Raw genomic sequence first — 26,505 nt, 5'->3', positions numbered from 1 at the left:
GGCCTGAGCACTGTCCTTAGGTGTTTTCCTCAAGGATAGTGCTCTATCACTTGAGCCACAGCACCACCTCTGGCATTTTTATGTATGTGGTACCAAGGAATCAAACCCCGGTCTTAGAACATGCTAGACAAGCACTATACCACTAGGCCAAACTCCAGGCCCAAGTTTAACATATTTAAGGTGAAAGATATACTCTGATAATTTTCAGTGCATTTAGCTGTTTCACAAGCTTCTTGGGTATATGAAGTATTTAACAGGATAGGAAAACAGAGGTGAGTGAAGGGATTGCAGGAGACAAAATGATAAAAGTCACAGGAGAGGGAAGAAGAGAGATAGTCTCAGGCTCCTGGACATCCGCCACCTTGGTTTAGGAGAGTTTTTGTTGTTGCTGTTGTTTTTGTTTCTTTGTTGGTCGTGGGACTTGAACTTTGGGCCAAGTGCTGTCCCTGTGCTCTTCAGCTCAAGACTATGGCCCTACTCAGCCTCTTGATTACCTATGATTACAGGCATGACCCACATGAGCCACAGCTGGCATTTGTTTTGTTTTGTTTTTTTTTGTCTTATCCTGGATTATCCTCCATATATCTTGCCCCTAAAACCTTATAATCTGATAGGAATAGATTTCCCTAGGTCACCTTTCTCCACTCTTTCCGATGGAACCATCATAGTACCATTTCAACCCATTCCTATAAGCCAGAGATTTGGAGTTCAGGACTCCTGGAGCAGCCCATTTTTGTCATAATTGTCATTCCCCCTACTCTATATATCCCAGAGACTAAGAACCCACTCCAACCCATGGATGGTTCAAATTCTAACTTCTTGTCCTTTTCCTTTTTATTGTCCCAGAAGCAAATATAAAGACATAGTTTTCCAATGAAATTTTATTGATAAACAACTGGGAAACTCATAATGTCCTACAGAAGAACAGCATCCCAGCCCACTGTCTATTAGTCTAAAGGTCTTTGAATCCTGAGGTCATTTTCTTGTCTGAGTCCCTTCAAATTCTATTGTCATTTCCTGGCATACACCTACCCAGTTCCCTGTGTTTACCAGAAAGGCAGGAGCAAAGCTCCTCTAGAATCTGAAACCTTTGTTAACTTTGCTATGGGATGGCATCACACTAACTCCTCTGCTATACTGGAATCTTGCCTTGTAAGAAGAGGTTACTCTCCTCTAATGTTTCTCTTTTACAGAACCTCTGTGGGAGAAGGGAAAAACCTATGGATGCTAGCAGCAGATCTCTAGTCATACAACAGATAGGAATAGGATTTACTGGCAAATAGAAAGGTGTCTAGATACTACTATCTTGGCTTCTATCTTTTTCATAAATCATGGCTGTCTAGGTGTTTAAAGAAAATCATCTCCTTATCCTGTTTATTCTTATGATTTATTTTTAAATCACAGTAGAGCTAAGGGCACAAGAAGTAAGAAGCCCAATGGGAAATGTTAGTTCACAGCACTATGTGGCTATAGACAGAAACACAAGACTAAGCATGATGCCCAACTACACACAGAAACACTGGCTCCAAAGGCCATATGTGGGGTAAGACATTCTATGATGGGAGACTTGCTGCCCTCTCTGGGGAGTCACAAAGGGAGGAACGAACGTCTGTTGTAGGACCCCCTTTTCTACCACTCTTATACCCACCCAGTCTCCCTAGGGAGCTGGAATCAACTACAGCTGGATGCAAGTATTCCCAAACTGCTCTTCCTCCTGTTAGAAGGGGGGAAACAAAGAACAGGTCATTTGAAGCAGGGCTTTATGTCCTACTTTCTTTTTCTCTGGATCTCTTTCCAGAGAACCTGGGCTTATATAGACTGAATGTTTGTGTCTCCAAAATCATGTGCTGAAATTAACCCCCAATGTGATGGTATAAGGAGGAACAGAATTTGATAATGATTAGATCCTGAATGTGGAGCTCTTATGGGAAGGAGGAGGTCCCTTTGTTCCTTCTACCATGTGCGAACATAAGGAAAATACAAGTGCTTGTGAACTTGAAGCTCGTTTTCAGCAGATTCTGAATGGGATACCACCTAGATCTTAGACTCCCCAGCCTTCCAAACTGAAAAAGAGATTTCTGATGTTTACGAGCCACCCAGTCTATGATGCTTTGTGTATCAAATCAAGCGGATGAAGTCAAAGACTTCTAGAGGCCAAAGCAAACCTTAGGCCAGGACAATCAACTTCCAGGTCTTCCTTCATTCCTCCTCTACCCACTGATACACATGTCATTGTGAATATATTTCCACAAGACTCTGAAAATGAAGGAATTTAAAAAAATATTCTCTTAGCCAGGCACGGTGGCGCATGCCTGTAATCCTAGCTACTCAGGAGGCTAAGATCTGAGGATCAAGGTTCAAAGCAAGCCAGGGCACAAAAGGACCTGAGACTCTCATCTCCAATTAACATCTAGAAAATGGGAAGTAGGGCTTGGCTCAAGGGTAGGGTAGTAGCCTTGAGCTGAAGAGGTTAGTGACAGTGCTGAGTTCAAGCCCCATGACCCACACACACAAAAAAATTCTCTCCTCTACCCACTCAAACTGAGAGGAAAGAAAGTAGATTTCAACTGTGGGAAAGTAAGGAAATGCTACTTGCCATTCCAGGGGAAGAAGCTAGCTGTCCTTTCCTTTCCAACATCTTCAGCTTTGAACCCACAGCATTAATCTGAGATATGACTCCTTCCAGAACAGCCTCCAGTTGTAGGACTCTCCTTGTGAGCCTGTGCAGGATTTGAAAGAAACAAAGGGGGGGGAGGGTAAAGGGTACCAAGACATGTGAAAGGGGATCAATGTATGTGAATTAATGCACCTTCTATCTGGCAAATATCATGTAACCCTTTCATTAATTACAATAAAAAATATTTTTAAAAAAACAATGCAAAAAAGAAAGAAAGAAACAAAGGGGGCAGAATATGTGTCTTAGTGCTGGAGAAGGTGATGGATTAACAGAATGGTTGTATCTACAAGGGAAGGGTTAACAGAATGGAGGATGCTACGTGGAAAAAATGAAGTAATATATAATCTTGTAGAGAGAATTACAGGGGACAGAAAATTATAGGAAGAAGTCCAACAAATAATATTACAAACAGCCAGCTCTGGGCTCCTTCTTATACATACGTATAGAATTCTTCTCCAGAAACCCAGCCTCCTGTTGTGGCTTCTGTGGTCAATTCACCTGCTGGGCTATGCACAATGGACTGACCCAGGTTCTCAATCTCAGCACTGAGTGCCACCTAATCAGGAAGTCAGAGATTAGAGGGGAAGAGATGATTCTCAAAGTTGTCAGTTCCTATTCCATCATTCAGTGGACTTCTTGATATTCCTCCTACCTCCCAGGCTTGAGAACCAATAAGGTGGAGGTCATTGTGGTAGACCAGCCTCTAGAGAGGGAGTCACCTTCTGAAGAAACAAACCTATGCTCCAGGAAACACATGTTTGGGCTAGGGTAAACAGTGCCAGAACTTTTCTGGCACTTTCTCTCTGCGATGCTGTCACTCTGCTAGATTGGAGATAGAGCAGGCATAGTAGGAACAGCTGAGGAACAGATTTTGAAAATTCTAAGATGACAAATCCTCAGAGAGAATTATCAGAGATTCTTTGGGCAATTCGTGCACTTTGCCTAGGACTGTGCTTTAGAAAAATCTTCTCAACCTTGGCTGCACCATGGAATCATGTGGGAAACTTTTCAAAATACTGATGTCTCCCCTCTGCCCGCCACCCCCTACCTTAATTGGTTTAGGAGCTCCCCAGAGTTATTTATGTGCAATCATTTGAGAACCCCTATTCTAGAGAGTTCTTTCCTGCTTATCTCTGGAGAGGATATTCAGTTTTGATTTGTGCTTAGGTGTTTTGAGCAGGGGTCCAGAGGACCAATGTTCTTACATTTCTCACACACCAGTCCTGCTCACCCTTTGGTCCTCTGGATCTTGTCGCATTTGTTCCTGTTCCTTCTCATCCAGAATGTGATTCCCATCCTGATCAAATCTGGTGCAAGCATCTGTGAGCTCAGTGATCTCACCCTCCACATGCCCCAGTCTGAGGAGGACAGCATGACAAAATGACTTCTGCTCTGTTGGAGCTGTGATTGCTTAACCACAGACACTACAGATCCCATGGGAAGTCTTGCAATTCTATACCCAAGAAATTGCTTAAATCTATTTCTTCTTCCTGACAGGACTCCTGCTGACAGGGCTCAGGCCTCATGATCTCCTCCTATAGGAATTGTTGCAATATCTCTTTGCCTGTAAGTAACCTTCCACCACCTCCACTTCAGCTTCCCCTCTACTCTTTGCCCCTGAAGCCTGTCCTCTATAACGTAACTAAAATATGATTATTTTTCAAAATTCAGACCTAATGGTGGTAGGCCAGGTGTGAATATCTGTAGTCCCAGCTACTTGAGAGGCTAGGAGAAAGGGTCAGTTGAGCCCACAAGTTCAAGATAGTCAGATTTATTTATTTATTGCCAGTCCTGGGGCTTGAACTCAGGGCCCGAGTATTGTCCTTGGGCTTTCCTCAAGGCTAGCACTCTACCATTTGAGCCACAGCACCACTTCCAGCTTTTTCTGTGTATGTGGTACTGAGGAATCAAACCCAGGGCTTCATGCATGCTAGGCAAGCATTTTTACAACTAAGCCACGCTCCCAGCCCACCAAACTTATTTTTGAAACCATGAAATAAACAAAATGCAAGCCTAAAAATACACCTTTGCAACTGAAAAAAAAAGTCTCTCATGGACACCTCATTCCTTGGATAGAGTCAGGATATCAAGGCCATTCTCAATGTATCCATGCCTGTTTCTCTGGTGTCACCTCCAGACACATCTCTTTTTATTAGAAATTATCAACAATTTATGTCTGTTATATAATGTTGCTGAGTTTTAGACCTCTGCCTTTGTAGATGCTGTAATCTTTTCTTAGAATGACCTTTCTCTGCTCTTCCAGGAAGCCTCCCCCATGAGCTCAAAAAGAATCAGTAACGAGCCAGCGGAGGTGGCTCATGCCTGCAATCCTAGCTACTCAGGAGACTGAGATATGAGGATTGCAATTCAAAGCCAGCCCTGGCACTAAAGAACAAGAGACTCTTATCTCCAATTAATCACTAGAAAATAGGAAGTGGGGCTGTGGCTCAAAGGGTAGGGCAGTAGCCTTGAGGTGAAGAGCTCAAGGACAGCATCCAGGCCCAGAGTTCAAGCCCCTGACTTCCCCCCCCCCCAAAAAAAATCAGTAGTAACTATCTACTCCATATCTCCTTTGAAGTTATTTCAGTTGTTGAACTTATTTTTGTGATTTGGTTTATTTGCTTACATGTCTGTGAGGCTCCTAATGTTTCCCCAACTCAGTATAGTAAAATTGGGATTATATTAGTTCTAACATTAACATTAGTTCCAACAGTTCTTCAGCAAGGTCCAGAATGTTGTAGGTTATATTTGAAGACCTTTAAAGCAAGGACATCATTCTGAACTTCAAAATCAGAATCTTACAGGGTAAGGTCAGGAGCCTAGAAGTCAAGGTCATAGGCCCATAAGCCAAGGTCAAATTTTGTTAGCAAAGATCTGGGACAAAAATGCATAGGGCAATATCAAAGCAGGTTGGGGTTCTGGTTGCTTACTCCCTTAACGTGTTGGTAAAATCCTCAAACTGGATCTCCTGCTCTCCACCTTGAAGGACCTTCTGCACATCTGAAACCCGTTCCTTCCTTAGACGTAACCTTAATAGAGTCTTGTTGTAGCCCTGAAAGGGAAAGGAAACAGGAAAAAAGTCACCGCAGGCTCATCACGTGCCTGGCCCCACCTCCATCTAAAGCATGCCAAGGGGGAGTTGAAAGCTCAGGAGAGCGGAGGTCCCAATAGCGGTTGGTAATTAACCATGACACTGAGCCTTGAGGCAGAGCTGGCTGCACACAGGCTGATCAGGGATACTGATAGTCACCTGTTTCAGGAGGTCACAGAGCTGCAGTTCATCTTTCTGTCCAGCCAACTCCTCCTTGACCTCTGAGTATGTGTCATTGATGATAGCCAGGAACATGTTCTACAGGATAAAGTAGGAATTTGGGTCCTCACTCTCAGGTCCACTAAAAACACTGAGCTCACTGACCTGATATGGCAGATGTGGTTCTAAAGGACCTAATGTTCTCAACCTTGGCTCTGCAGTCAACCCATGCCTGTCTCTCAAGGGCCTTATAGCCCAGCCTTTTGTTCATTTCTGTTAGGGATGAATCATGCTTCCCCACCAACCAGACATCCAGCTGCCCCTCTTTCTATCTACCAAAATACCCCCAACACACGCTATAGATGCCTCCCAACAAGGGTCCACTACTCACTGAAGCCAGAAACTTTTGACGGTGAAACATAATCCACGTCTGTATTCCCATTAATTGTTCAAATAAAGAAACTTGCCTGCCATGTTAATAAAAATCAAATCTAGATATTCTCTGGTTGGTAAGAAGTAAGACCATCAACCCAGTAATAACAGAAGTCAGCAAGGTATCTCTAGCTGAGGGCACTTCTGGAGAAGAGACACAGCGGCTTCCACAGGGGCTGCTGCTCCACCTCCCAAGGCACTTTCCTCTCCTCGAGGCTGTAAGTTTGATTTCTCTTAACCCCCTGACCTTGCCGGGCATGCTTACCATGTTAGCCACCTCTCAGAGGACCCAGAAGAGCCTCCTCACCCAATGGCCTTTCTATCCTTGCTTTGAGAGACCCATGATCATTCTCAATTGAAGACAGGAAAGGTCAAAACCTCACTCTGGAGATCATCTACATGGCCAGCCCTCAGGAGGATCCTCACCAGGAGCACGAAGAAGACAAAGAAGACATAGGTGACGAAGTAGACAGGGCCCAGGATGCGGTTGGCATTGTCAATAGCATTGTAGTCAAAGTCCCCAAGGATTATCCGGAACTGAGTGAAACTGAAAGATCAGATATGGACTTTACCCTAAGCCCAGCCATACCATGGCCTAATCCATACCCCTATTCCACTTTCCCAACTACACCTCTGACCCACTCTGATGGAGAGAATAGGTGTGTAAACTACTTGAGCACACACCCAGGCTTCTGTAGACTCTCACCAGGATGCTTTAAGTACAGACACACCCACATACCTCCCCCCATTTTCCCCAAGGTTACACACACCTGGGAGGGTGAGGGGCCAGGGTGGGGACAGGACACATACATGCACTTGATGAAAGTGCTAAAGTTCTCCACTTGTGTTCCAAAAAGCAGGTAGCCAAGCTGGGCATAAGCAAAGAAGACAATGAAGAACATGATGGCGAAGCCCAGGATGTCCTTGGCACATCTGGCCAGCGTGGAGGAGAGCTGGGTCATGGTTTTGTTGAAGCTGATGTACTTGAATATCTGCCAGGCCCATGGGGACCACATGGTGAAGGAGAAAATGTGAAAAGCATTGAGTAGTCTGCTCCAGGAGGCCCAAATGAAACAAGGTGCCAAACGAAACAAGGCAAAGGAGACACACATTGAGGAAGAGTGAGCCCCCTGAGGTGCTCAGATAGGAAGGGGAAGTTCCCTGTACCTTGATCCAGGCAAAGAAGAGGTTGACAGCATTCATGTTGTTGTATTGCGTCTGCCAGAAAGCCAGGAACTCGAAGTCAGCATATGTGTTCGGTTGCTCTAGGAGCTTTCCCATCAGCCGGTTCACCTCGAGGGTTCGGAATATGTGGAAGCCCACAGCCACCATGGAAAGCTGTCACACAGGGGTCACAGGGCTGTCAGAGAAGTCAAGCGGGTCTCAAACAAAGCTCACATATAAAATCTTAGGGGCGATCTGAGGGCAAGTAAGCCAGGTGACCAAGAAATACCCTTCCTTGCAGAGGCATCCACTAGCTCAAGTTCAGGTGAAATGGGAGCTGGCATACGAGAGCAACTTACATATTCTACAGCCCAAGGGGTTTGGGGGCCTGAAGCAAATATGTCAATTGTAAAGGGTTAGAGGGGACGTGATTTCTGTCCACCCCCACCACTTCCAAGCCTTGGTAAAGAAATGACTATGTCTTTCTAATGGGAAAGTGATGAAGATGCAGAATAGAAAAGGCAGAGATCTTCCAGAGGACAAGTCGTAAAGGCAAAAGACATAAGAGAAAATGACTTTCTGCTCACAGGAGGAGAGACGTGAGATGGGCACCTTACGGGCTGAGCTGAGACTGAGGGATGTTAGCCTCTTGCTCTGGTAACTATGGCACAATGATTTGATCACATGCTCCCTACCGCACTCCAGTATGTACCACGTCCAAAACCTCCGTGCCTCACCAGGATGACCACCAGGTCCAGTGTGTTCCAGACGCTGCTGAGGTAGCCCAGCCCGTGCATGCGGAGCTCCAGAAGCTCCTCCACCACATAGTAGAAGATGAAGATGCAGAAGATGATCTCGCAGCCAATGATGAAGAAGTCCCAGTTGCTGACATAGCGGATCAGCTTAACTGTGCGGACTTGCCAGGATGGGATGGCACCTCCTGTAGCTGGGAACTCTACCACCAGCCTGTAGGGGAAGGAAATGCCCAGTGGGGGTCTCAGCTGAGGTATTTCCTGTTACAATGTATCTCTACACAGTCCTTTAGATTACCACAGGGTATGAATTTAGGGAAGGATCTAAAGCACAGCAAAAATCACAGCTGGAGGGACAAAGTGGAGAACAGGGAGCCCACCTCAGAACACAGAACAGATTGATGTTGGCATTGTAGACTGAGAAGTCTACGAAGACCACTCGAGTGCCCCTGTCCAGCCATAGCCCCTCCTGAAGGTCGCGGAGTGCCTCTGCACTGGCCTGCCGGGTTCCTGGAAGGTCCAGGTAGTAGCCACCTCCACTGTAGCTTGTGAGCCTGCCCCAGTGGGAGGAGCCCCCCAGCTCATTCTGGGAGTGATATGTCCACCTGCCACAGAAAAGGCCATCTGAGCAAAGACAGGTCTGAGTCAGCAGAAAGCTCATCTCCCAAGGCAACGGGCTTCACAGTTTCACATAGTTCCTGTATGTATTATGTATTCATATATGGTGTCACTGATAACTCTTATCTGTACACTTTCCATGAGAAACAGGGAAGAAGTCCCTGTAGGAAATCAATACCCAGACATTGTCAAGACAACTAACTCTATAACGGCAGTACTGAAAGTCCAAGGTAAAGCTCCTCCTTTTTCATTATGGCACTCAAGGAAAAGGAGGACAAAGCCAAGTTCTACATTTCATCCCAACTCAACTAAGTCATCTCCCTAAGGAAGGCATCTGGACCATAAATCCAGGAAAGATCCTTCCAGGACTTATGGATGTACATCTGACAGCTCAACTCTATCCATTCTAGTCTTCCTAAGTTTCTCCCCTAGCTCCCGGTTTCCTCTTCCTTCATTGCGCTCTTGCCCAGCTCCTTCCTTTTCTTTCCCCTCCTTGACCCCTGCTGTGACACACAGCAGTTCCAAGGGCTAAACTTTCCAACTATGATTTGCATGGCTGTGTCAACTTCAGCCACACTCTGCACACACCCAAGAGACTTGTGGGCAGATATTTTTCCCTGGGGATAAGGGCACTGCCTAGAGTGGAATGTAAGTGTGATTGTGACCTGTGGCACGGGTCTGAAATCTATGGCTCCTCCGTTCCTGAGTGAAACACACCAAGACCCTCAAAGACACACTGCCGGGAACTCAAGGAGCTGACTCCAGGTATCTCAGTGTTTTGATCCCTAGGTATTTTAAGACTCAGTAATAGTTGTTTGCACATCCTAGCACAGGGTCAGGCTCAGAGGGGACTCACGCTGTGCTGTTGAGAGATCCAAAGGGGAGTTGCTCTTCTTTGTCTGGAGAGTATACATCATAGCAGCTCAGAATGTCCTCCCTGAAGTCCTCGGGCACCACGCAGGAGTCGTTGCGCACCCGCAGCTGCCGCAGCCTTGGGACCCCCAGTAGTAGGTTCTCATAGTAGATGAATGAGTGTGAGCCATGGCCCAGGCTCTGGTTGTTGTACCATTTGGTCCAATACAAACTGTCCAGGAGTGGGCCCTGGGCAAACTGGACCGACAGCTGGGTTGGGCATTGCTCAGCTTCCTCCTTAGAATGCCTTTCCTCGGGGCCGGGAGTTTAGCCTAATGGTAGAGTGCTTGCCTAGCATGCACAAAGACCCGGGTTCGATTCCTCGGTACCACATACATAGAAAAAAGCCGGAAGTGGTGCTGAGGCTCAAGTGGTAGAGCTCTAGCCTTGAGAAAATCCAGGGACAGTGCTCAGGCCCTGAGCCCAAGCCCAGGACTGGCAAAAAAAAAAAAAAAAGAATGCCTTTCCTCTCACTCCCTGACTCTTAGCTTGTCTCTAGTCTCTTTTTGCTAGACTCTCTCAGTTGGCCCCTGTACTTCTGCCAGATTCTGCCTGACTTGCCTAAAAATGCTGCTTCATCTCTTACTCTCAGGAAGCGTCTAATTCTTGGTCCCACGTCAATATTCTAATCCCTCATTCACCTCCACTTGATCTCTAGCCTAGTTCACTAATTCAGCTTGACTTTCTGACTCAGTCTGACTCTAGATTGAACTGATCTCTAGGCATTAAGCCTAATCCATTATCTAACCTCCCTAAGCTGTAACCTTTAATCTTAAGCCATTGAGAAGGAAAAAGAAGTGAGGAAATCTCATACTCACATCCCAGAAGTCTGCCATACTGCTGATGGTCTGGAAGGAAACTCCGGTATCTGATGGGGTATACAGGAAGAGCTCAGACATCACTTTGGTGTAGTAATAGGCACTGGAGCTTGTCATTCCATAGGTCACTAGAAAACAATCCAAGAGGCTGTGTTTTGGTTTGTTTTTGTTATGGGGCGTGAACTCAGGGCCTAGATACTGTCCCTGAGCTCTTTTGCTTAACGCTAACATTAAACCACAACACCACTTCTGGCTGTCTGGTGGTTATTTGAAGATAAGAATCTCACTGACTTGCCTATCATGCACAAAGACCCGGGTTCAATGACTTGGTATCACATACATAGAAAAGCCAGAAATGGTGTTGTGGCTCACAGGTAGAGCTCTAGCCTTGAGAAAGTCCAAGGACAGTGCTCAGGCCTGAGTTAAAACCCCACGACTGGCAAAAAAAAAAAAGAGCTGCTCTTTGCCTAAAGTCAGCACTTCCTCAACCGCCTTAATATATACACTCAGCAAAATATATAGATCTGCAGTTTGCAAACGGTGGTGGTAATGGTAGTGTGTGTAGAAAGAGGGGAAACATAAGGATGGAAGAATGTTCATATCTTGGAAATGTAGGAAGTGCTTGAAGTGTCTATAGGAATTGTTTGTATTATTCTCGCTATTTTTCTTTCATTTTCTGTAATTGCATTTAAAGTTTTTAAATAAGATTTCTAAGCCTTTTTTTTTTTGCCGGTCCTGGGGCTTGGACTTTGGCCCTGGGCACTGTCCTTGAGCTCTACCACTTGGGCCACAGCACCACTTCCAGCTTTTTCTATGTATGTGGTACCAAGGAATTAAACCCAGGTCTTCGTGCATGCCAGGCAGGCACTCTACCACGAGGCCAAACTATCAGCCCCTTCTCAGACTCTTGCAAGCAATTCCCTTAAAGCTTTTTTTTCACATCTTGTACTTTGTTTTCTCTCATCATTGCATTTGGAAATGAAATGAGATGGCGATGAAATGGAACTTACCTATGGAGTTGGAGGAGAGAGTGTTCCTTATTATGTACTATGCATTATACTTCTCCAGAGATGAAAATAAGAAAAGGAAGGAGCATTGGTACTTCATATTTCCTCATGCCACTCTATTAATAAAGTTCAAGATGTATCTGCAATTACTTGTCCCTAGTATATAGGGAAATACAGGCAATTTTCTAATGACCTGAATGTTTTCTAATGATATAGGACTAACTTGTTAAATTATGTAAATAGCCACTAGGGGTACTCACTACTACAGCTTTTTTTCTTCAGTTAACATTGGCCAACATTTAGGGATACTCTTTTTTTCCTTCCTTTCTTTCTCTCTTTCCTCTTCCTTCCCTCTCTTCTTCCCTCCTTCCCACCCTTTTTATTTTTCCTTTTTGTCTTTTCTTTTTTTGGTACTGGGGATTGAACCCAAGGTATTGCACTTGCTAGGTACGTGCTTTGTCACTGAGCTATGTGCCAGCGCCCTCCCACCCTTTTTTCTCCCACCCTCCCCCTTCCTTCCTTTCCTCCCTCCCCTTCCTTTTCTCCCTCCCTCCCTCCTTCTCCCCCCCCCCCCCTGTCTTTCTATCTTTCTGGGTTGGGGATTGAATCTAGGGCCTCCCACATGCTAGGCAAGTGTTCTACCACTGAGATATTAGTTTAAGCTCAATATATAAAGATTATATCTTCTAAGAAACACTGGCTCCACTTTTTAAAAAAAAATTGTGGGATGGGAGCACGGCCTAGTGGTAGGGTGCTTGCCTAACATGCACAAAGACTCAAGTTCCATTCCTTGGTACCACATACATAGAAAAAAGTTGGAAGTGGTGCTGTGGCTCAAGTGGTAGGATGCTAGCCTTGAGGAATGTCCAAGGACAGTACTCAGGCCCTGAGCCCAAAATCTAGGCAAAAAAAAAAAAAAAAAAAGTATGGGCCAGGAGTTTCACCTAGTGGTACAGTGCTTGCCTAGTATGTGCGAAGACCCAGGTTCGATTGCATACATAGCAAAAAGCTGGAAGTGGTGTTGTGGTTCAAGCGGTACACCTCTAGCCTTGAGAAAAGTCCAAGGACAGCGCTCAGGCCCTGAGTTCAAGCTGTAGGACTGAGGGACAAATTATATCTATCAACCTATTAGAAATTGAAACTGAGGGAAAATGTAATTTTTAATAAATCAGTTAAAAGGAAAAGATAATAACAAACTGGAGATTAAGGTACAGTGGTAGAGAACATGTTGAATTTATACTAGGCCCTGCGGTTTACTTCTAAGAATAAAAATAAAGAAATCTGCCAGGCATGTCATGCCTGTAATCCTAGCTACTCAGGGGGCTGAGATCTGAGGACAGTGGTTCAAAGCCAGCCCAGGCACTAAAGAATACGAGACTCTTATCTCCAAATAACCACTAGAAAAAAAATGCTAAGTGGGGCTGTGGCTCAAGGGAGAGGGTGGTGGCCTTGACCTAAAGAGCTCAGGGTCAGTGCCCAGGCCCAGAGTTCAAGCCCCATGACCCACAAAAAAAAAAAATTAAAAATCCAAAACAAAAGCCACGACAGTAATAATACATGTAAGCATACATAACTTTTACTGAACTTTTTAATTTAAAAAATCAACATATTTTTGTTTCCATTTTTCTTATTTTTCCATTGTTTATGTGTGTGTGTGTGTGTGTGTGTGTGTGTGTGTGTGTGTGTGTGTGCATACACACACATGCTGGTCCTGGAGTTTATACTCAGGGCCTGAGTACTGTTCCTGAGCTTTATTGTTCAAGGCTAGCACTCTACCACTTAAGCCACAGCTTCACTTCTGGCCCTTGTGGGGTGGGGGTTATCAATTGGTGATAAGAATCTCACAGGCTTTCTTGCCTGGGCTGACTTTGAACTTCTATCCTTAGATCTTGGCCTCCTGAGTAGCTAGAATTACAGGCACGAGTCACTGGTGACAGCTCAAAATCACTGTCTGTCTTTCTTTCTTTCTTTTTTTTTTTTTTTGCCCGTCCTGAGCTTGAGCTCAGGGCCTGAGCACTGTCCTTGGACTTTCTCAAGGCTAGAGCTCTACCACTTAAGCCACAGCACCACTTCCAGCTTTTTTCTATATATATGGTACCGAGGAATCATCCCACTTCTTCATGCATGCTAGGCAAGCACTCTACCACTAAGCCAAACTCCCAGCCCTTCACTGTATTTCTTTTCTTTTCTTTTCACAAATAGGCCTTTTATTTGTCATTATTAAAACTCTGAATTTTAAACAGATTCTTGGACTGGTTGTTCGTATCCATCAGCTCACTTGACTTTAGCACCTGTCTCGTCCCTAGTAGCTTTTCCAGAACTACCACCTTCACCATGAAGCTCCAAGAGTTTTCCCTGGGCTTCTTCAGCATTTTTACTTTCCTAACAAAGACATCATGAAGTGGATAAATAGACTGGCAAGCCTTTTCTATGTCTTTCCTGATGCTGTCTGGAATCAACTTATTAACTGTTTCTTTTAGAAGTTATCATGACGGCCAGGAGTTTGGCCTAGTGGTAGAGTGCTTGCCTAGCTTGCACAAAGCCCTGGGTTCGATTCCTCTATACCATATATATAGAAAAAAACTGGAATTGGTGCTGTGGCTCAAGTATTAGAGCTCTAGCCTTCAGAAAGGCCAAGGACAGTGCTCAGGCCCTGAGTTCAAGGCCCAGGACTAGCAAAAAATAAATAAAAGTTACCATGAAACATGGTATTGTGTTACACATTTGCAAGTCTCCTTAATGTTCGTCTTGATCTGATGACTGGATTCTTATAACTGCTTCTATTGTCAATCTGTTGCAATGTATTGCTTTGGTTGAGGTAGATGAAGAAAGTAGTGTTATATAAATGCACTCTTGGGTAAATGAGGCATTTTAAATCCTTCTGAGTAATAGGAATCCTTAGGTTCCTCAAAGCACACATTTGAGACCATTGTCCTATACCTTATTTCTGGGATTAGAACCTCTGCCTGTCTTGAGTTGCTGCCAGAACTTAAAACTTGCTGCCAAAAAAAAATGTGGTTCCCATACACAATGGGATTTTACATAGCCATTAGAAAGAATAAAATAATGCCATTTCCAGGCAAATGGATGGAACTAGAACAAATCATGTTGAGTGAGATAAACCAAGTTCAGAGAGACAAACAGGCATGTTCTCTTTGATATACAGAAGTTAGATCTGAAATGCATTGGCATATGACAAATTATACAGGATTCCAGACACTCACATACAGTGAAACCAAAAAAGGATACTCTTGTATTTTTTGTTTTGTTTGTTTGTTTGTCTTGTTTTGCCAGTCCTGGGATTGGGCTCAGGGCCTGAACACTGCCTATGGTTTTTCTCAAGGCTAGAGCTCTGCCACTTGAGCCATTTTTTTTCCTATGTATGTGGTACCGAGGAATCAAACCCGGGTCTTCATGCATGCCAGGCAAGCACTCTACCACTAGGCCAAACTCCTGGCCTGAGGATACTCTTTAATAGACAAACATAAAGGTCAATGCCTAAGTGCCTCTTCATATTTATATAAAATAGCATACATACTGAAAAAACTACAAGATATAGAAAACAAAAGATCTTTTTTCTTTTCTTTTTTTTAGTTCTTAGTTTTTGATGATTCTGTCTTCTTTATGTATAGTGTATTCATGGGTCTATCTTCAGGAGGGTGTGGGGGAGGGGTGCATAGAACTCTAGGGAAAAGGGGTGAAAAAGTGTAGCAGCAGAGTTCACTGGACATGGATGAAAGTGAACTATTTAACTCATGAGTAGATATGGGAGGAAGGGATTGGGAGAGTGGGAATAGACACCATGAACAGAAATGTACTCATTACCTGACTCATGTAATTATAGTCTCCTGTATATCACCTCTATAATAACGAGAAAGTAAATTAAGTTTTTTTTTGCCAGTCTTGGGATTTGAATTTAGGGCCTGGACACTGTCCTTGAGCCTTTTTTACCCCAGGCTAGCACTCTACCATTTGAGCCACAGCATCACTTCTGGCTTTTTCTGTTTACCTGATACTGAGGAATGGAACCTGGGGCTTCATGAATGCTAGGCAAGCACTGAGCCACAGTCCTGCCTCCAGTTTCTAAAAATATAAAAAATTAAAAGAAACTCGCTGTCATCATGACCCATTAACAGTGTTTTTAGATTTTTTTTAACCTGTGTACCATATTTCACAATTTTCAAGACTTTTTCCTTAGACTATCTCCGAGAAATCTATCAGACATATCTGCTGATTAGATCTGGCCTAGAGCAAAGTTCTCCATGAGTCATGTTCAGTTTCTACGAGCTTCTACAAGCTGCTCAGGATCATTCGGCTGGTGAGAGGCAGAGACTGTACTCATATTGACATTGTATAAAATGAGCTCCCTTTTCTTCTCTTTCCACTTACACCAGCTAGGCCAGTGCCTGATCACCCCTATAGCAATCTAGAGTACTGGGGAGATCTTCCAGAACTTCCTTAATTTGTACTTTCATGTAGAATGGCAATTGGTACTTACTGAGAGTAGTTCAAAGCCAGCCCAGGTAGAAAAATGCCTCTGAAACTTCCATTTCCCAATTAACCAGCAAAAAGCCAAGCTGGAAGCATGGCTCAAGATCTCTAACCAGCCAAATGCTGGAAGTGGCACTCTGACTCCAAGTGGTAGAGTGCTAGCCTCGAGCAGAAGTGCTCAAGGACAATGCCCAGAGTTCAAACCCTGTGAGTTCCAACTGGAATGAGCTATCCCAGCAAGGAGCACTTAGACCCCCAGGAGAAGGCCAGTCCTGGCAATGAGGAATAGTGGAGAGGAGTAAGAGGAGATGATATGGGATCCCTTTACACTCGCCCCTTCACAATTAATCAGAGCTGGAAAATCAAGAGGAATTATTGTTTGTCCATACCTGCCTACCTTCTAACTGGACACGAACTTACATTCTTGTCTTTGTTACCTGCTATTTGTCTTTATAGTAAGTCTCAGACTCAGGACAGTTAGCCTTGGCAGCTTCCTGAGTCTTCTATACCTACTCTCTAATCCAGACATATACCAAGGCCCTTAGCTACTCCATTGGGCCCTTAGTCACTCCAGTCCAGCCCTAGCCTCTGACTGGTTACTCCCAACCAGTCCACTCTCCTACCCAGTTGCTAAAAACCCTAGACACTCCCTTCCTTCCCCCAGTCAGGTTATTCCTCCTTCATTGTAATGGGCCACACTGGAATTATGCTCCAAATAGAAGTTTTCTGGTGTGTGGCCAGGGTGTGTTCTCCTGCATCATTCATGTTAACTGGTCCTGTCACCTTGTCAGCCTTTCCAAAGGTTTCTTTTTAACAGAGTAACAGTCTTCACCCAGGATACCACCTGGGAACAAGTCAAGGCCTGTTCCTATTACTACAGGAAACTGGAGGCTTCATTTACACTGCCCTGACCTGCCCATAGCACAATTGCATTCTGAAAACCTCGCATGACAACAGGAAGTAGCAGAAAAGACCAGGAGGCCCATTGGCTCTAGTACCTTTAAATATTTCTGCCATCTCCTCCTCAAGTTCCTGTGATCCTAAGATAAAGCTGGAAAAGTCTTACTTCCCCCTCTGGGATAGGGGGAGTCAGATCCCATGCTATGTCTCAGATCCAAGACTGAAAAAGCAATCTCAGGTCTTTGATAGCCCCTTCTGGGAATCAATTACTCCCTAGCTTATTCCTCTTTTGGGTCTGCTAACTGCAGGTTTTGCCATTTACTAATCGTGCCTTGCATGTCCAGGTGTATGCAGAACAGCCTTATGGGAAAGATGAGACTTTTCACCAATCCATCTATCAGTCAAATGGGTACCTGGTAAAATGCCCCAACGACTACTTCACTCCCTGCTGAAAGCAGGAAGCAGCTCCAGAACACTCGTGCTCTCCACCTTGACCCATGCTCCCCACTTGGTGCTCCCCTTCACTTATTAAACCAAACAGTGGGTAATGTGAGCCCTAGCCCCCTCTCTCATAGCCTAGCATGCTCTTTCCCTAGGCAACACTAGGCCCATTCAGTAGAGGTAGTAAATAATTAGCCCCTTTTAACCTTGAGATCACACTCCTTGGGGCAGGTATAACCATATAATGCAGCAAATCTAAACCACACAGGTTATAAAGGTCACCTACCACAATAAAAGGCACTTATGAGAAGGGGTCTTGCCACCAAGTTTTCTGGTAAAGTCTAATTTACTCTAACACTAGGTATCTTCTGTTTTCTACCAACTTCAAAGAGTGTAATTACCTTCAACAAAAATGCCTCACTAATATCTGGTGGCCTTATTCCCAGGCATGTTGTGCTTTCCATTCGACGATTGTGCCTTTATTATTGTCATGGTTTTATGTGACCAGTCACCTCTATTCATCTTTACAGACACATAAGGGCTCAGTCACCTACACCTCCAATATATATTTTATTCCTTCCCTTGTTGGATCGAGAAATAGTCTGTCAGAAAAGACAATATATTCCTAATCTCTAAGCTCATTCATTCTCTTCTGATCATGTAAGATCCTACCAAACTGGCCAACACATGAAACACATTGAAAGAAAGCAGGGTGAATAGAAGCAGGCTTTTTATTTTTCATCCAGAGATAGACACAGATCATCCAACTGATATTCATTTATGGGCAACAGGACTCATCAAAGGCTGAGGATCTCTACTGTCTTCCCTGACTCCATGGTGACCAGATCCAGCCTGGGCATGGCTCACTGCCTCTCCCACACAGGCGCAGGTGCACCTTTGAGATAACAATAGTATCTCCTAAAATAAACAGCTATTGTTTCTATACAAAGACCTTCAATGTTTCCTCCATCAACAAAAGATCATAACCAGTCCTCCACTGAGTACTGGGGCCAGAAGGCTTTCATGAACATTAGTAACAAATCATTCATTTATTCTTCAGCAGTTTTTCTGTTGAGCAATAGCTGATGGCCCATAAGGAATCGTTCTGAATAACTGACTAGTCCTGATAATAGTTATGACTATAGTGACATTTTCCTAGGCTATAGATAATAATATCTAATTGCAGGATTGCTGTCAGGGAGAAATGATATCATAGGCTTCAAGGATTGTACAGTTGGTATTGTTTGGGGAGAATTAAAGATTCCTGCATATCACCTGCCTAAAAATGATAGCTCTATTTTAGCCAAATGTGTCCCAAAGAGCCTTGGTTTCTAAGCCTACCAAGTTCCTAGAATAAAGCATAAAGAAGAAATGAAGATATCTAAACTTACATATGGAATAATAAAAGATGCTGTATAGCAAAAACAATTCTTAGCAGAAAGAACAATGGAGGAACAGTCCAAACTTTAGACTCTATTACAGAGCTATAGTAACCAAAACAGCTTGGTACTGGCACAAGAACAGGCCTGAGGACCAATGGAACAGAACTGAAGACCTAGAAATCAACTCACAGATGTATGGCCACCTAATCTTTGATAAGGGAGCCAAAAATATAGAATGGAAGAAAGACAGCCTCTTCAACAAGTGGTGCTGGTAGAACTGATTAAGCATCTGCAGAAAACTAAAGTTGGATCCTTCTATGTCACCCTGCACCAGGATTCACTTCAAATGGATCAAAGACCTCGAGGTAAAAGCAGATACACTGAAAACTTTACAAGAAGGAATCGGAGATACACTAGGTCTCCTTGGCACAGGCCGAAAATTTCTTAATTAAGACACAGAAACACAACAGATTAAAGAAGGTTTGGACAAATGGGACTGCAGAGCTTCTGTATGGCAAAGGACATTGTCAGGGTTTGTAGTCCTTCATGCCTCCTGACCCTTAAGAGGGACAGAGAGAATACGCCCAACTAAGACCAGACTGAGAAAGGAAAAGGCCAACTGGCGGCCCACACCCAGCCCTCCCTCACTGGAGGGAAGACACTTAGATGTGCCAGGGAGACTCGCCAAAGCAAGACTCGTTTACTGGGAAAATACAATGGGTTGGTATAGGATACAGGAGCCTATTAACATAGAGGTGGGCAGGGCTGGGGGAGGTAGGTGCTGTCTGAGAGGGCAGCGGGGCCAATCCCAGAGGTAGAGGTAGCCTTTCTTTACATCACACACCACAGCCAAGCCTTCCAACCAGGTGACAGGCAGGTGGATCCCAAGACCAGGAAATGAGCCCATTTTCTTGATGTGACGTGCCCCACAGGACATAGCTAGCAAGCTAAATAGAAAGCCCACAGAATAGGAGAAGATCTTCACTAACCACACAACAAGCAAAGGCCTTGTATCTAAAATATATCAACAGCTAAAAAAATTGAATCACTCCCAAAACTTATCTTCAAAGAAACAACCATCCCATTAAAAGATGGGCCAAAGACTTCTCTGAAGAAGAAATAAGAATGTCCTATAAACATATGAAGAAATGCTGGACATCTCTGGCCATAAAAGAAATGCAAATCAAAACAACTTTGAGAATCCACCTCATTCCAGTTAGAATGGCCAGGATCAAGAAATCTAGTAACAACAGATGCTGGCAAAGTGTGGCCAGGAGGGATCACTATTACACTGTTGGTGAGAGTGTAAACTTGTCCAATCACTATGGAAAGCAGTATAGCAGTTCCTCAAAAGACTAAACATAGAGCTCCTCTATGACCCAGCAATTCCACTCCTTGGCATTTACCTAATCATCCAGAAACAAGGACATACTAAACTCACTAGTACAACGATGGTCATTGCAACATTATTTATCATAGCAAATATATGGACCCAACCCAGATGCCCCTCAGTAGATGGTTGTATCATGAAGAGATGGTATTTATACACAATGGAATTCTATGCTGCCATCAGAAAGAATGACATCACCACATTTGTAAGGAAATGGAGAGACTTGGAAAAAATCATATTAAGTAAGTAAGCCAGACCCAAAGGAACATAGGCTCAATGGTTTCCCTCATTTGTAATAATTAGTACAAACCTTGAACTCTCTTAGCAGAGGATTACAATAGCTCAAAATCTAGATACATAAGGCCATGTAGGATGAGGCTAAATGAAAGGACCTCCACAATATGGAAACATGAGGCATATAATGTGTGATTGTTGTTCTTAATGTACTATGATATTTCTCATCTCTTGCTTATCCCTTGGCTATTCTCATATTGTCACAGTATCTTACCTTGTTATCTGGTATATTGTACATACAATAGGAAAGGGAAGGGGGGAAAACAAGATTAGGGGATGGGTGGGGGGAGGGAAATAGGGGCAAAAACATGAGAAGGAATATCAATGTGTGTGAAGTAATGCACCTTCTATCTGGTGAATGTAACAGTAACTCTTCTATTAATTACAATTAAAGAATTATGTAACCAAAAAAAAAAAAAGAGAGAGAGAAGTGTATTGGGGCCAGGAGTGTAGCCTAGTGGTAGAGTGCTTGCCTAGCATGCATGAAGCCCTGGGTTTGATTCCTCAGTGTACCACATACACAGAAAAAAGCTGGAAGTGGTGCTGTGACTCAAGTGGTAGAGCTCTAATCTTTTTTTTTTTTTTTTGCCAGTCCTGGGCTTGAGCTCAGGGCCTGAGCACTGTCCTTGGACTTTCTCAAGGCTAGAGCTCTACCACTTGAGCCTCAGCACCACTTCTGGCTTTTTTCTATGTATGTGATACTGAGGAATCGAACCTGGGTCTTCATGCATGCTAGGCAAGCACTTTAACCACTAGGCCAAACTCCCGGCCCTAGAGCTCTAATCTTGAGAAAGCCCAAGGACATTGCTCAGGCCAAGTGAGTTCAAGCCCTAGAATTGGCCAAAAAAATTCAAATGAAATAATAAGTGTTTCAATCAATTGTGAGTATGACTGTGATTATAAAATTAAAATACAAAACCTACTTAGAAGCAGGTTATTTGTGATGTGATTGTATGTGACAGTGTACAATATAATACAGTTGGGTAAAATATGTGTGTATATGCCTAAGTACTAGTAATATGAAAAATAAAAATATCTTTAGGTATAATAACAATGAATTATCTAGCAAAATATTCTTTACTGTTTGTGTTTTAGTTCTTGGTTTTTCTTTGTACCAGTGATGAGGCTTCAGATGAGGGCCTGGGAGCGGTCTGTGAATTATGTGCTTCAGGCTAGGATTTTATTACTTCAGCCACAGTTCCGTTTCTGCTTTTTGGTGGTTAATTGGAGATAAGAGTCTCACATACTTTTCTGTCCAGGATAGCTTCAAACTTTTACCTCACATCTCAGCCTCTTGAGTAGTTAGAAGTATAGGCAAAAACCCAGTATTTGGCTCTCTGAGGTTGCTTTGTTTTTGTTTTTGTTTTTCGCCAGTCCTGGGGCTTGAACTCAGGGCCTGAGCACTGTCCTTGGACTTTTTATCAAGGTTAGAGCTCTACCACTTGGGCTGCAGCATCACTTCTGGCATTTTTTATGTATGTGGTACCAAGAAATCTTCAGTTTTTTATGTAAACTTTTTGTGTGTGTACTGGGATTTAAACTCAGGATTTTGCATTCTCATTTAGCTTTTTATTATTGCTCTAATACTTGAGCTGCACATCCACCCCCTCTCCCCCTTTTTTTTGCTGGTCAATTGAACCTAAGAATCTGGTGGACTTTTGTGTGTGGGCTGGCTCTAAGCTGTGATCCTCACATCTTAACCTCTTTTTTTTTTTTTTTGGCCACTCTTGGGCCTTGAACTCAAGGCCTGAGCATTGCCCTTGAGCTTTTCCTCCAGGCTAGCACTCTACAACTTGAGCTACAGCGCCACTTCTGGCCTTTTCTATATATGTGGTACTGAGGAATCAAACCCAGGTCTTCATGTCTTCATGCATGCTAGGCAAGCACTCTACCAGTAGGCCAAACTCCTGGCAGATCATAACCTCTTGAGTGACTAGGATTACAGATATGAACCACTACAGCCCAGCTCATAATTACTGGTTTATTATTTTGTGGAATTTCAAAACACTCACTTGAATCTATAGCCTGATTGCAAAAAGAAAAAGTCAAATAAGTTAATATAAAAAACTACATATTGTATGATAACACTTTGTATGGAGATAGTAAATACTGCAGTGGCTGACAGAGATTGAACAGAGAGAATGATAGACAAGTGATGGTCAGAGATTTTGATTTGGGGTATTCCAGGCCCTGGGTTCTGTTTCTAAACATTTTTGTTCAAGGTTCGTGCTCTACATTTGAGCCACAACTCCAACTCCAACTTATTTTTTGTACTTTATTGGAGTTAAGACTGATACAGGCTTTCTTTGTTTTTCTTTGTTTGTTTGTTTGTTTGTAGGCCATGGGGCTTGAGCTCTGGGCCTACCCCAAGAAGGCAGTTCTGGAGCTCTCCCCCTATCCTGAGGTCACATCCCTGACTGTGTGCCACCTCCCAAGGGACCCTGGGAGGACCTAGGCTCAGAGGTTACATCTGCATACAGGGTGGCCACCCCCTCACCTGGCTACACCTTCTCCCCCTATCCTTCCTTACGTAAGTAGGGACCGAGCTGCTATACAACCTTCAGCGATGCATCTATGTCACTGTGTAACAAGTACGATAGGATTTTAATACTAAAGGAAACTGTTCCTAAGAGGAATTACAGACATGCACTGTAAGACCCATCTTCTTTCACTGAGATAAAGTTTCAACTTTTTTTTTTTTTTTCCAGTCCTGGTCCTTGAACTCCGGGCCTGAGCACTGTCCTTGGGCTTTCTCAAGGCTAGAGCTCTACCAATTGAGCCACAGTGTCACTTCCGACTTTTTCTATGTATATGTGGTACCAAGGAATTGAACCCGGGTCTTCGTGCATGCTAGGCAAGCACTCTACCACCAGACCAAACTCCCAGCCCAAGTTTCAACTTTTTGATCCTGGCAGGCCTACTATCCAAAGTACCTGGAATTGGGACCGGCAGTGTTCAGGCCCTGAGTTCAAGCCCCAGGACTGGCAAAAAAACAAACAAACAAGTACCTGGGATTAATATCATGAGCTACCCCAACAAGCCACTGAATCATTTTTCAGTATGCATAATATTGCGCTATCCCATTGGACAGCTCCAAACAGAAGTACAATATTTGTTCTTTTATCTCTCCCATTTCACAAATCAAAAAAGGCTTTGGTCTATCAGAGAGTCTGGCCAATCCACATTGGAAGAAAGTATGTGAAACAACAAGACAAATTAACAAATTTTGGGCTAACCCAGATTCTGAGGCTTTTAACTAGCGTGGATAGCCATAGCTGCATGTCTGCAAATGTGCTAGACAATACTTTATTCACACACCTGACAAACTGGTAGAAACACCCTTTCTTACCCTAGCCGAAGTAGACTCTTAAAAGAGAGATTTTATCTTTATCATTTTCCCTTCCTAATGATCTGCTTTCTTCCACCAAATTCTTGTGACATTATCTTAAGCTAAAAGGGGAGTGCAGAGGAGTTGAAATGGATAGTTTCCAGGACACATGCCTCCCACAGATGGAAGCTGCCCAGCAGGTGATTCCCCCAGCCAGGTGTACACACATGTCACACAAACTCAAGCTTCTCACAGACAGACAGTCACAGAGACATAGGCTACTCACACAGACAGATGTCTACCAGAAACACGATGTATACCAGAAGCTCTCGTAGGGTGGTCTTCACATAAAGTTCCCGGTCCTCAGCTGTGTTCTCAGTCAGAGCTGTTCCCCAGAGTCCTAAGGGAATTATACAGGGGCTCAGAGTCTCTGAATTATCCATTCCTACCTGTCTCTGGCCCTTGCGCCATCTTCAGCCAGCCCTTCCTTCTCCATCCGCTGATCCATAGTGGAACCTGCCTACCCTATCCAGATCCATGCCTCCTTCCTCCCCCAAATTCCCTGAGGTGATGGAGTAAGGCACTGGGTCATAGAAAGTGAAGCCATGCAAGACAGGCACCTGTACCTAGGGACAGTCTGGAGTCTCATCTACCGTGTCCTCTCTCAGACTTATTCCTATCATATCGACTTTGTAAGTCCATAACTGATGACCCTGACAATTGACATCTCTGGAAGACCACAGGACTGTCTTGTGTCTGGGGGCAAGCAGCCCCACCCCAGGCCATCACAGAGACAGCATGATCACACCTCTTCCTGGGAGCAGCTTTGTCCCTCAAAGCTCTAGTGCCCCCTTCCCCTGACCGCAGTATCCCAGAGAACCCTCCTGCCCTGCACCGAGCCTGGTACCTCGGATGCATCGACAGATACGGAGGCAGCAGCTGAACCCCAGGATCCTGTGCTTCTTTTCCTGGAGTCCATCTTCAGGCTTCTTGGGTTGGGGCTGGTCGGAGGGGGTTGCCACACTGGAGACAGTGTAGATCCTTAGTGTCCCATGACGGGAAGTGGAGCCACTGTAGGCAGGGTTGTCCCAGGCTCCATGATCCAGCTTGTGCAGCTCCTGCCCCTCAGGAACTTCCATGGAATTCATGGGAAAGGAAGTGGGGACCTGCCACTGCAGGTGGCCACTGTCACAGGAGAATCGTGACAAAGGCCCAACTCCCCACAGCCGGCAGAAAGCAAGAAAAGGGGGCCTGAAAGCAGCTGCTCCAGCTGCTCTCACCCAGTCTCTGCCTCTAGTCTGGATGGGGAGACTGAAACAGATTGGGGGAGGGAACAAATAGAAGAGGAGGAGAGCAGGATGATCCTCCGCCCTGTTCTCTCTCTCTCTCTCTCTCTCTCTCTCTCTCTCTCTCTCTCTCTCTCTCTCTCTCTCTCTCTCTCTCTCTCTCTCTCTCTCCTCTCTCTCTCTTCTCTCTCTCTCTCTCCTCTCTCTCTCTTCTCTCTCTCTCTCTCTCCTCTCTCTCTCTCTCTCTCCCTCCTCTCTCTCCCTCTCACCCCCCAATCTGTTTTGTCTACTCAGAAGTGCTGGGGATAAGAGCAAAGGATTGCGAGGAAGCAGGGACCAGACATTTGTGGAGGGGGGAGAGAAGGGTGGGAGATATGCAGACTGAAAGAAGTGATGATGTTGAGATCTTACCCGGGATAAATGTCCAGAGGTCTCAGGGAAGAGTTGAATAAAGGGCAACAGGAAGAGCTGGAGGAAGAGGCAGTCTGCAGGACTCAACTGTGGGCAACAGTGCTCTCTTGGGGCTCCTTCATTCTTTCCCCTTGAGCTGTCTCCTAGTGACTGGGGAATGAATTTCCCTTCCTCACCTCACTCTGCTGGCTGGCTGATGCAGGGGGAGTCCTTACCTCTAGTGTTAAGGAACAGAGTGTGCCCCATTATGGGGATGGAAAAAAGACTACAGAGTTCCAAAAATTGTACATTTGTTTTTTCCTGAGACTTTTCCCCCCATGCTTTACAGGCATGGCACTCATTCCCTAGGCCCTAGCCCGGGGAGTGGCTCAATCCTGTAATCCTAGCTACTCAGGAGGCAGAGATTTGAGGATCGTGGTTCAAAGCCAGCTCCAGCACTAACATACCTAGGACTCTTAACTCCAATTAACCACTAGAGACTGGGAAGTGGTGCTGTGGCTCCAGTGGTAGGGCAGTGGCCTTGAGCTGAAGAGAGACAATGCCCAGGCTCAGAGGTAGGGCGGTAGCCTTGAAGAGCTCAGCCATAGCAACCAGGCCCAAAGTTCAAGCCCCACAACTGACCCCCCCCACCCCCCCAAAAAAAATACATGTTCCTCAAGTATGAGGCTCAGCTTAGAAAAAATGCTCTGTATGGCCTGATGTGGAAGTTGGACAACAGAGACTAGGACAGGAACCATGCCACCTGAAACTCCTTAATGAGAATGGATATTTGGACCCAGCTGAACTGGCCATCTTTTCCCAGGACTCTGTTTACCCTGGGCTTGGAATTATGAGCCTGAGGGGAAAAAAAAAATGGAAACAGGAGAAATATCAGAATTGGTCTACTTGCTTTGCTCCCAGACTCTCTATTAAAACCTTGTTTGGGGGGTCAGGAGTTTGGCCTAGTGGTAAA

The 26,505-nt window shown here is 44.5% G+C and overlaps 1 protein-coding gene across 1 annotated transcript; it reads right to left on the bottom strand.

Annotated features, from left to right (window-relative positions):
- Window positions 1-1,675: 1,675 nt before the first annotated feature.
- Pkd2l1 (polycystin 2 like 1, transient receptor potential cation channel) lies at window positions 1,676-25,004 on the bottom strand. Its single transcript, XM_090345521.1, has 15 exons — window positions 24,764-25,004; window positions 24,143-24,256; window positions 10,624-10,751; window positions 9,750-10,003; window positions 8,656-8,880; window positions 8,261-8,489; window positions 7,527-7,697; window positions 7,170-7,351; window positions 6,786-6,906; window positions 5,928-6,026; window positions 5,608-5,729; window positions 3,909-4,035; window positions 3,118-3,233; window positions 2,597-2,720; window positions 1,676-1,714 (listed from the first exon to the last, which is right to left on the bottom strand). Exons 1-15 carry the CDS (start codon window positions 25,002-25,004, stop codon window positions 1,676-1,678), a joined length of 2,292 nt encoding a protein of 763 aa, XP_090201647.1.
- Between the last annotated feature and the right edge of the window lie 1,501 nt (window positions 25,005-26,505).

This window comes from Megascapheus bottae, chromosome 15 (assembly GCF_031878675.1).
Source record: "Megascapheus bottae isolate mThoBot1 chromosome 15, mThoBot2.hap1, whole genome shotgun sequence".
Lineage (NCBI taxonomy): Eukaryota > Metazoa > Chordata > Mammalia > Rodentia > Geomyidae > Megascapheus > Megascapheus bottae.
This window is presented reverse-complemented; position numbering and strand designations above follow the sequence as displayed.